Genomic DNA, 11045 nt, shown 5'->3' with positions numbered 1-11045 from the left:
CAGTGGTGCAACTTTCTCACTCAGTTAAAAGAACTGAGCACTAAACTAAACAGAAAGGGTCGTAATAAGCAGCTACTTTAAATGCTTTGCTAATTAAAAGAGACCTTGGGGGGGGGGGACCTGGATGGAACCCTAATGGTTTTATTTAGATTTAGCGTTTCAGGAGACCTTGCATCATCTCCAGCGGCAGCGGGAAGATGATGGTGGAGTTCTTCTCTGCAGCGATGGTGTTGAGGGTCTGCAGGTAGCGCAGCTGCAGGGCAGACGGGGACTCTGCAATCACCAGGGAGGCCTCCTTCAGAGCCCGTGACGCGTTCATCTCTCCTTCTGCTGCGATCACCTTTAGAGGGAAACATGAGATAAGCATTTATCCGAAAACACTGCCTTTTTCACTCAAGATTTTCTCTCCTGTATTGTAACAAAAGCTGCAATCCTGTTAGACGCCAGCCTGTACGGGCTCAAACCAGCAGAACACAAAAACTAGATAAAGGAAGTTGAAATGGAAAGAAAGTTAAATTGCCCCGCAGTGACTGGCTGTAGTCAAGTTTTAAATACCACCCACTCTAAAAATTAAATAAATTAGTTTTATTCAAAGTTACACATCATGAAGCACGTGTGCATGCGTGCATGTTCAGATGAGGCAGATCTCTCCTTACCTTGGCTCTGGCCTCTCGGCTGGCCTCGGCCTCAGCAGCCATGGCTCTCTGGAGCTGCAGGGGCAGCTTTACATCTTTGATCTCCACCCGCTCCACTTTGATGCCCCAGGCATCTGTAGCATCATCCAGAGTAGACTGAAGGAACAAAGACATAATGATCAGTGACTGATTGGACTTTAAAGCTCCTGTGTTGTCATTTTAAAACTGTCCTACAAATGGAGACATATCCAGCTGTCAGACAGTTGCTGAGCTGGTTTTCTCCGTTAACTTAATCAATCCAAGATGATTTTGTGATAAAAGCTAACTGAACTAAAAGCTGCAGCTGTTTTTTCTCCTATCATAATTGCTCCTTTAGCACCATAGATTCACTTTTCGTTATACACATTAAAAGCTTCGGAACCATGAAGAGGTTGATGCTTGGCTTTTACACTCGTGACAGACACTTGTTTCTGGTTACAATTGTGCCTCCTGCTAATGCTCATAACACTAGGTAAAGATCAGACAATCAGACACAGGCAGGAACTTTAAAGCTGAACTAAACATGTTAAAAACTAATAACATCTGAGAAAAAATCTCCTGATTATTAACAGACATCCAGCTGGATCTGTGTTAGAAATAAATATGTAGTTGTTCAGTAACTCACAATAAACTGATACATTGCACCCAGATGTAAACATTCCCAGGTTTATACTAGTTTCATGTATGATTGTAAAACAATTCAGCTGATGCTGACTCAACAAAAGTGAATTTGTCTTGAGTTGTTTTCAGATATTTCCATGACTCATCCTTTAGTGAAAACTCAGATATGATGGAGAAGTGGTGAGCTAAAAGGGTCTGGGAAGCTGAGTGGACACTAGAGGACAACCACCAGCAGTTAGTGCAGAGAGGGGACAGACACTGGCGTCTGTGGGTCTGAGCAGACACAGGAGCACAAGCAGCTTTCTTTAAATTATATAAATGAATAAGAAATAAGATATAATCTTCAATTCAACAGAACTCAAACTAAAATCATTAATTTACAGGAATACTTCCCTTTAAAGTAACTAGACATGCTACTAAGCCATATGCTAGGGAAGATAACATGCTGATGCTAACACGGGTGCTGATATCAGAAGTTTGGTCTACCTGCATGCTGTGTGCGATCTCCTCCCGGTCAGACAGGATCTCTGCCAGGTTCTTGGTGCCCAGGACGTTCCTCAGGGTGGTTTGAGCCAGCAGTCGGGTGGCAGCATCCGCATTAGTGATGTTAGCCACCGCTAGAGTCGCGTTCTGAACCCGGTAGTAAACCACACCATCAACACTCACCGTTACAGAGTCTTTAGTCAAAACCTGAAGAAAACAAAATGCCCAAATATCAGCAAGTGTTCTGCAGAAAGGATTAAGCTGTGAACAGAGACACACAAAACGAATGTCAACAGGTAGGGAGCCTGTCCTACCTCTTGTGGTGGGATGTCGAAGGTGATTGTTCGCATGTCCACGTTGATGAAGCTGTCGGTGCATGGCAGGATGAAGAACAAGCCTGTGGAATCACAAGAATGAAAACAATCTGACCAAAGACTAAAACCACAGTAAACACATTAATGACCGAGCCGATCGGCAAATGTTTGGAAACACCAGAATAAATGAAACTCTGGCAGGAGAGGAACGCTCTCCATCGGACTGCAGCTGTGCTGAAGGTGAGGTGAAACTGAGGATGTTTGCAGCTTTCATTCAACTAGTTTCACATCATTCTGATTTAATTATGACATCAAACAATATGAGACATGTGCCTGAGTGACGCAGACGTGTGCTGGGTGTCAAAACATTTAGCAAACATTAAAGGCCCAGTGTGTAAAAACATTCGACTTCAAAGCACCACACTGGTCAGAGTAGGTATTGCAGCTACAGTAGCCCCACTCATCTAAAAGGCAATGTGTAACCACCACATAAGCTTTCAACCACCTGCAAGTTTTATTTACTGTTTCTGCTGCTTCCTACAGTCTCTCTCATGGATTAGAGAGCCCTCTGTCCATGTCCTGTAAATATATGCAGAACGGGTCTGATCAGTCATTTGCAACAGGTGTCTTCTCGTCCGAGCGCTGCTGCTTCTGCTGCTTGTAACACGTCTACCACACCTAATGCGCGTGCCGCGTCACTCGTCTTCCCGTCCCCTGCGGCTGTGAGAGCACTACAACATTTATAAACAACCACCAACTTTCAATCCACCAATCACATGTAGTTAGAGTAAGGCAAGTGGAAGTAGCAGAATTTCCCCAAAGCAGCAAGGCTGCCATGAGGAGGACCGGCGCCATCCCCACATAACATTAGAGGGAGGAGAACTTTCATGTCAAAGCCCAAATGCAGAGTATTATGTCTCATATGTCCCTAAACAGCTACGGTATTTCAAGATGGCGCATGACTACGGAGCATCGACCACAGTTTATATATATATAGAAATGAGGGACATTCCGATCAGGCTTTTATTGCTCCCGATCTGATTCCGAGTCATTTGATTTTGAGTATCTGCCGATACCGAGTCCCGATTCGATACTTTTCAACAAAGCATTAAAATAATAAGATAAAAAGGAAATGATTTGCAGGAAAGCATTAAAATATGAGGAAAAGACATCCAAGTTGTCCTTTAAGTTTCACGTTCACTTATTTGCGCAGTACACTGATAAAAAAATTTTTTTTTTAAATATGAATATAAATTAAAGTAGCAGCATTGCTCTTATTTCAAGTTGTTTACCACCTCAAGCTCCCAGAGCTGAGTAATGCATGCTCCCGTGACGGAGCAGGCAGGCGGAGCCTCAGTTGACAGACTTTTTCACTGCATAGCACCCACCACACAGCAACACTATATCCTGTAGTTTGTTGGGAATTTCTCTTTTTATTAGCGTATCTTTCTCTGTCGGCTGGCTCTGCATGTTTGTCTGAGTTTGCTGTGAACTGGGACTGTTAATGGCAAACTGGGAATTAATAGAGACTGGTGATTCGCTTTGTTGACGTCCGAAGGGAAAGCCAAAGGTAAAGCTGTCTGTTTGAAGGCAGCAAATCCTGCAGCTGTGTCCTTCCCATGTTGAATGCCCAGTATGCACACATTACTTCGTCTTTGCTGAAGACACTTTAGCTCGCCTGAGGAGACACGTTAGCTCTGCGTTAGCCTGCTTGCTAACAGCTGCAGCTTGGTGACTGAGTCGCTACCTTGGGGCAGCAGTAGCTCAGGTGGTAGAGCGGGTTGCCTCATGATCGGAGGGTCATGGGTTCGATTCCAGCTCCCGCCAGGGGTATCCTGCCGTTGCGTCCTTGGGCAAGACACTTCACCCAACTTGCCTGTGTTAGTGGTGGTCAGAGGGGCCGACGGCGCCAAATGGCAGCCTCGCCTCTGTCAGACCTCCCCAGGGCGGCTGTGGCTAAAGTAGCTTACCATCACTAGCAGTGTGTGAATGTGAGAGTGTGTGAATGCGTCTTTGGGTGTCTAGAAAAGCACTATATAAGTTCAATGCATTATTATTATTATTATTACCTGCACATTATGTGACGTTACTGTGTTGTTTTCCTACAAGAAACCAAGAATATTGATGTAGAGGAACTTATTGAAGTTAAAACTATGCCATTGTTATTTCATTTGAAAATCTCTATCATTAAATCTCTATATTAAAAAGTCTTGTTTGATGTTTTAAAAGGTTAAATCTCCCGATCCTTTTAAAATCACATGATGTTTGATTACAATTGTAAATTTAAAATTTCAAACTAATGGGAATATTTAGAATAGACTTTGGTGAGAAATATTGATGAAAAAGGACACGCTTGTGACCACGATAGAGAGAATTTTATTGTAAACAAGTAAAAATATGACACACTGTGGCTTTAAAATTAAAGCAGCTTAAGAGCAGCTAGCTGAATCTTCACTCAGGATGTTTAAACTTCCTTCCCTGTATTCAGAAAGGGAATGAAAACAGCAGTGGTCTCTGAGTGACCCTGAATTCTAACTCGGTACCAAAAAAATAACATTTTCTGTTCTGTGTGGTTTCGGTAGTAAAATAATACAAAATAATTTTCTTTTAAGCATCACCGTTATTCAACATCACTAAGCTAACCCTATTAGCCTACGAGCTACGATCCTGTTGTTAGAAATTTACATTTTATAACTTAAACGTCATTTTAGTACAAATTTGAATCATTCAAATATTAAAAATGACCCTAAATCCAAATGAGAAACTAGAGTTTTGTACATAACTGACAACTTAGTAAAACAACTCATAAATTATGTCTTTAGATGTTTGTCTCCTGCAATTTTTTTCAAGAACATAATTTGTTTTGCATTGTGATTCTTTTCAGCCATTCTGAAGACAAAACAGCTGTTAAAGCATTCTGTTTTACATTAAATGATACGATCCTGGAGGGCCAGTATCCAGCACGTTTTAGTGGTTTCTCTGCTCCAACACAATTGATTCAGTGGTTGAATCACCTGTGCAGCAGCTCATCAGGCTCTGCAGAAGCCTGTTAATTACCTGCTGATTGAAATCAGGTGTGTTGAAACTGCGTTAAAACTAAAATGTGCTGGATACTGGTCCCCAGGCCTGGATTTGAATGCCCCTGATCTACAGCATCTCCTGGGATTTTCTTTGGAGGAATTTGCTCCTAAAAATAAACTCATGTATTTATAAACAAGTAGAAAGACAAATGGAAACAAGGGAAGTTCATCTAAACAGTTCAAGAGCTCCTAAAACACTGGAAAAGTGTCTCACCGGGTCCTTTGGCTCCTCCTCGCAAAATGCGCCCAAGACGAAAGATAATGGCTCGCTCATATTCCTTCACAATCTGTAGGGAGGTACAACAATGTCTTTTGTTTACCAGAATTAAAAAACAAACAGCTGACAGTTGTGGAAAACTGAGTTCCTTTTCTCAGTTTTAGGATATTTTGGCTCATATAATATAATAAAAAATAAAAAACACATTTACAGCCTCAGACAATCATTTAACAGTAAATAAGCTAAAATATAAAATAATGTGATAAATTAAACCAACTGTTATTGCTTTAATACTAATAAAATAGCAGCTCCTTTTATAAAAGCAGGAGTTTGTTGGTCTGCAGTAGAGCTCCACCGATATGGTTTTTCCATTGCCAGTACCGATGCCGATAGGTAAAGGTCATGGTAAGCCGATGGTCGATTTGTGCTACTGATATTTAGGGCTGATTTTCATAGTCGAGAACTAGACGCTCTCCATTTTCTTTTCATGCTAAAATGTCACTCATAACTTCCACTGATGCACAAAATGTCAGAAGCTGAATCAGTTTTCAAACACTAAATTTAACTAAAATAAATCTAAATTTTGTGCACTGGTCAGTGTTCAAATCAGACATCTAACTAAAGTTGATCAAACAAATCAGTAAACTGACCAAGTATTAAGGGCTCGACACACGGGAGGCGACATCGCCTCTCCTACATTCATTTTCAATGAGACATCGCAGGTCTGCCCTCCTGCTATGCAACAAGCGAAAAATGTGCATGTGAAATTTGCGCTCGTGCATGCGTCGTGCACAGGTGAGCCAGCAATGCGCTTCCAGAAAGTTGAGAAAATTTTACAACATTTCTACAAAAGAATACAGAGATCTTCACAAAAAGGCAGCGGCATGATGAGTTGGTTGTTGGCGTTGTCTCATGTTCACCGTTTCTTTTTCTGTTTGTAATATGGGATGAACCCATTCACCTATGTTTATTTTTTTATAGTAGGAAGTGAGACTTCACTTAACTCTAGCAAAACCTTGTGAGACTTCATATCCACCGCTTTTTCAACTCTGAACTGCTTTGATAACCTAACATTCCCTTCAATCTGACTGCCAATCAAAACAACAGAAGATTCGCTAGTCACCCTGGCTTTTGCCGCTGCTGCATGTTGCCTCCCGTGTGTCAGGTTATCAGAGCGATAGCAAAATGTTTCTCTGATCGCAGTCGTTTGTCGCCTCCCGAGTGTTGATCCCATTACATATTCAAAGCTGTTATATAAAAAGAATTTTTAGTTGATGCTTAGCACTCTCGTTTCATCCGGCATTGCGGGTCTCCGGTTTCTAGCAGAAGTGTCTTAGGGAAGATACCCCAGGGGAGGGTTGAGTGTTCTGTTACCATTTGCACTCAAAACCTGGCTTGTTCTGTAAATTCGTTATAACAGCTTTAATACTAATAATGAATACAATGTTGCTCATCTGAGGCTCTATTTTTCAAAATAAATAAATGTCATAAAATAAGTATTTCTTGTCTTAATGCGCAAGTCCATGAAACTGAAAGCGTAACTATTGTTGTACTCGGACCAAAACTGTGGATGAGTCTACTGGTAGTACTTCACAAAAAACTCAGTGGGAAGTCGGGCTGCACAATATATCGTAAATATATCGTTATCGCGATATCAGCATGCACAATATGCATATCGCAAAGAACAGATAAATATCGTAATGAATGGTCAGCTCAAATGTTTGCTACACATTATGCATTCTGTCAATCAAACGAAAGTATTACATTTTTTTTAACAAATCAAATAGAGCTCTTCACCCATTTGGCCAATTGGATGGGTTCTCATAGGTTAGAGTCCCGCCCCCAAGGCGGACAGCCCGTAATTTTGATGGTTATCAAACACCTGAGTTAGCTTAGTTCTGGTCTTTCTGCTGATTCTAATTTTCCCCGGATCCACTGATTGCCTTTTCTTGTTTATTTTCTTTTTCCCTTTCCTTTTCACATCTTTTGCTTTTCTCATTTTTATTACTTATTTTTATTTCTTTGTTTTTGATAATTTTAGTTCCTAAGTTAAGTTTTTATTTATCGCAAGTAATATAGTCATCGCAATATTAATCACTGTTATCGAATATCGCAGGTTTTCCTAATATCATGCAGCCCTAGTGGGAAGTATTTACTGATTCCATAATATTCTTGTTGTTTATAAACATGAATCAGCCAACCTTAATGCACATCCATATGGAGAGAGGCAGCGTGAGAATCATCAGCATGATAGACAGCATAACCAGCATCCACCCACACAAGCCGATGTCCGAGTCTGCACTCTCCAAAGCTAGGGGGACACAAACCATATTCATGCATCAAAATAAAAACAACATTTTAGTCATCCGGCTTGGACAATTTTCTTTCACTCTACTGATGCAGAAGCTTCCATCTGTAATCCAGTCATGCAGCAGCTGCTTTTGATTATTGCTAAACAATTCTTTGTATCTTAATCAGGGTTAAAGTAAAAAAAAACAAGTGTTACTGTTTTTCTCTGGAGCTCTCGGGTTAATCTACTTTCAGGCAGGAAAATATATTAATGAAAAAAAAACAATACAACAAATCAGCGGTTGATATTCATACCTTCAATATCACGGCAACTGTACATGCCCGAACCTACAGACAAAGTTAGAAATGAAGTAACAGTTTTATTAAGCATCTTTTGGAAGATAAAAGTACAAAATGAACAGCTCCATTTTACACATTTAGCATTTTAACAGCTACATTTAGAAGCTCATGAAATTAAAAACTGGTTCTAGGTTTTATCTAGATATTTAAAACAACTTAAAAATATTAGAAATTAAAATAAAATGTTACATTTTATTATAACAATTATCGAACTTAAATCTAAATATTCAGAGCCAGGTTGAAATGTAATTACATTCACATTAAAGTGTTTAGGTTTTGAACTAAATATTTAGCAAACCTAAAAAAAGCATACAAGGTCCCCTAACAAATGCAGGGTCCAATTGATGATGAGATGGTGTGTCTTAAGATCAATGATATTTTTTTTTCAATTATTTTTCCTGTCTGGGTTCTTCTTACACAACATTTAGATGTAATTTAATTTGATTCTAAATAGCTAGATATACATTGTATTTATTAATTGGAGACTAATACATTTTGATTTCACTTTGATCATATCAAAAATTGAATCGAAATATAAAGATATAACAGTTGTTTAGGTAGTCTAAGTCTCCTCCCTTTCCCTGGCTCATGGGTCCATGGAAGAACGAAAAAATGAATCCAAGTCAAAGGGGCTAAAAGAGCTACTTTCTAATCTGCTTTGCATTATTCCCTGGATCTCACATATGTTCTTCAATTTGAAGAAGAAAATGAAAAGTAGTGATGTGTGTTTCGACCACACCAGTGACTTACTGGTAAAAGTTTGTAATTACCATATGACAAGAGTTATGGTGGTTCTTTCCTCCTGAAAAAAGGATTCAAACTAGAGATGTACCGATTTGACATTATGGGCCAACACAGATACCCGTTATTAACATTGTTGTTATGGCCGATAACTGATATTTGCTGATAACGCTAAATATATAAACGTTGACATTTATGCTTCTGAAATAAGCACACCGTGTATGCGCGCGCACACCAACACAGAGATAGATGGATGGGTTGACAGATATTTGCTCATTGCTTGAATTACATTTTAAAATCATGACTGGAAGCTGAATGTGGTCAAATATTGCTGTAAATTTTGTGATGTTTAATGTATTTTTTTGATGTAAAACATTACGCCCCATAGAGTTTGGGATCAAATAAACGACAGTTATTGACGATGTAATTGATAAAGTCGGAGGCGGCCATTAGTGGCCAAAGCCACGTCTTGACGTCACTAACGTAATCAATACCGATTAGCATGGGGCGTATCCGTCGATGGGTGTATCAAGCTAACTCCGCCTCAGAGTTAACGGTTACCCCTTTTCTCCCAGTTTGTAGTAAACGATGCTCCCAAACAACATTATACTTCAGTAAAAAACGGACATAGAATACATTACCTAGATATAAACTCCTCGAAAACATTTAGTAATAAAGCCAACGCTTTTCAAAGCAAATCAATCGTTCGATTTTCAACGTTTTGCAAAGAAAACCAAAAAAAAAAAGACGTAACCGTTACGTCTGTTATAAGAAGTTAACAACTCTCAGCGTTTACTTTAGTTAGCTAAAACCACCATTTATTGCGATGCTTACAACGTAAAAGGATAAAATATTCGGCTTGTTCGCCTCAATCGAAAAATAAAAACATTCACACGCAGCCTTTTGTGGCTTCGCTAGCCGAGGTAATGATTTCTCCAAGAAACCAGACACTTCTCCGAAAAAAAAACAGAGGAAAATCGCTCCTACCAGACGGCCGTTCTCGTTTTTTGGATTCTGTCATCGCACAAGCTTCGTTGTCGGTTTCCATAGTCCAGCAAGTTAAACAATATCCAGTAAATCAAATAACAGTATGCGTGCTGCAGAACAGACTCACTGCAAACAGTTCACCCCGAAATCTGTTTTGCGGGCGTGATGACGCAGCACGCAGTTTAATTTGGAAGAAGTGGGTGTGTTGTATGGTAGGCTATTAGAGCATTTATTGACCATGACTCTGTTCTATTTTTTTATGTCAGTAACAAGTTTCCACATTTGTATTAAATAAAAGGTACAACTGAACACAAACGTAGCAGCAGATCTGCGAGGGGAGCAAAGAGAGGTTAGACTGAATGCATAATTAAAGCCATGGGTAGGGCATACTGGTCCTTCGAGGACTGCAGTCCTGCATGTTTTAGTTGTTTCCCTGCTCCACCACTCCTGATTCAGTGGCGTAAAAACATGTTCAGCTCTACAGAAGCTTATTAATCACACGCTGGTTAAAATCAGGTGAGTCGATGCAGGATAGAAAACCGTGCAGTAGAGCAGTTCTTGAAGGACCAGGATTCCCCACTACCTAACCCTAGACAATCAGGTCCTCGGGTGTTCCACATTGCTCTAATCACCCATGTGGAATGTCCTGATCAGCCACAAAATGACCAATAGGGTCGTAACAAGTGTCTGAAATTGTCACCGAATATTTGTATTGAACGGTCTTTCATCATCCTACCTGTCTGACCTGCTCACACCGTACGTTCCAGTCCTCTGGTTCCAGTGCACTCACTGAAATCAGCTAACCGCTTGCTACTTCGCACTCCAGCCATGAAGCAAGGGTGGAGAGGGCCTTTGTGTATGTTGCCCCCATCCTCTGGAATGCACTACCCATCACAATTTGACAGTCATCATCTGTTGCTGTCTTCAAGACACGATTGAAGACCCACTTCTATGATTTGGCTTTTGAACAGTGACTCTTTTCAATGTTTCTTTTTCCTTTCTTAAAATTTTTTATTAGTTGTTTTTATCTATTTTTAATTGATTGTTTTATGATTGTTGCCTGTGCAAAGCTTTGGTCAGCTTGTATTTGTTTTGAAATGTGCTTTATAAATAAAGTGGAAATGGAAGGAAATTATTATTAATTTTCTTAATGAGATTTTTGACTATAGTCATGTGTTCCCAGATATTCAACTGCTTTGCTGCATATTAGTGTTGTTGCCTCGCAGGAAAAAGTTGGCAATTTGAATCCTGGTGGCAGCTTGTCTGCATGGAGTTAGCA

General features: G+C 40.0%; 1 protein-coding gene across 2 annotated transcripts; it reads right to left on the bottom strand.

The window, feature by feature from the left end:
- Window positions 1-9961, bottom strand: stom (stomatin). Of its 2 annotated transcripts, XM_015975787.3 has the most exons (8): window positions 9767-9932; window positions 7994-8026; window positions 7591-7700; window positions 5387-5459; window positions 2093-2175; window positions 1782-1985; window positions 657-791; window positions 1-340 (listed from the first exon to the last, which is right to left on the bottom strand). In XM_015975787.3, the coding sequence occupies exons 1-8, from the start codon at window positions 9825-9827 to the stop codon at window positions 152-154; spliced, it is 888 nt and encodes a 295-aa protein (XP_015831273.1). In that variant the 5' UTR covers window positions 9828-9932; the 3' UTR covers window positions 1-151. The 2 variants fall into 2 exon arrangements, with proteins under 2 accessions (XP_015831273.1, XP_015831282.1); XM_015975796.3 differs by lacking the exon at window positions 7994-8026 and having other exon boundaries at window positions 9767-9961.
- Window positions 9962-11045: the final 1084 nt, after the last annotated feature.

This window comes from Nothobranchius furzeri, chromosome 6 (genome assembly GCF_043380555.1).
Source record: "Nothobranchius furzeri strain GRZ-AD chromosome 6, NfurGRZ-RIMD1, whole genome shotgun sequence".
Lineage (NCBI taxonomy): Eukaryota > Metazoa > Chordata > Actinopteri > Cyprinodontiformes > Nothobranchiidae > Nothobranchius > Nothobranchius furzeri.
This window is presented reverse-complemented; position numbering and strand designations above follow the sequence as displayed.

Bases quoted from the DNA above. Each gene is read 5' to 3' on its own strand.
- stom (XM_015975787.3), bottom strand. From the start codon at position 9,827: ATGGAAACCGACAACGAAGCTTGTGCGATGACAGAATCCAAAAAACGA. The intron at 7,701-7,993 runs GTATGAATATCA...GTGTCCCCCTAG, and splicing joins CAGTTGCCGTGATATTGAAG to CTTTGGAGAGTGCAGACTCG. The intron at 1,986-2,092 runs GTAGGACAGGCT...TGTTTTCTTCAG, and splicing joins TCGACATCCCACCACAAGAG to GTTTTGACTAAAGACTCTGT.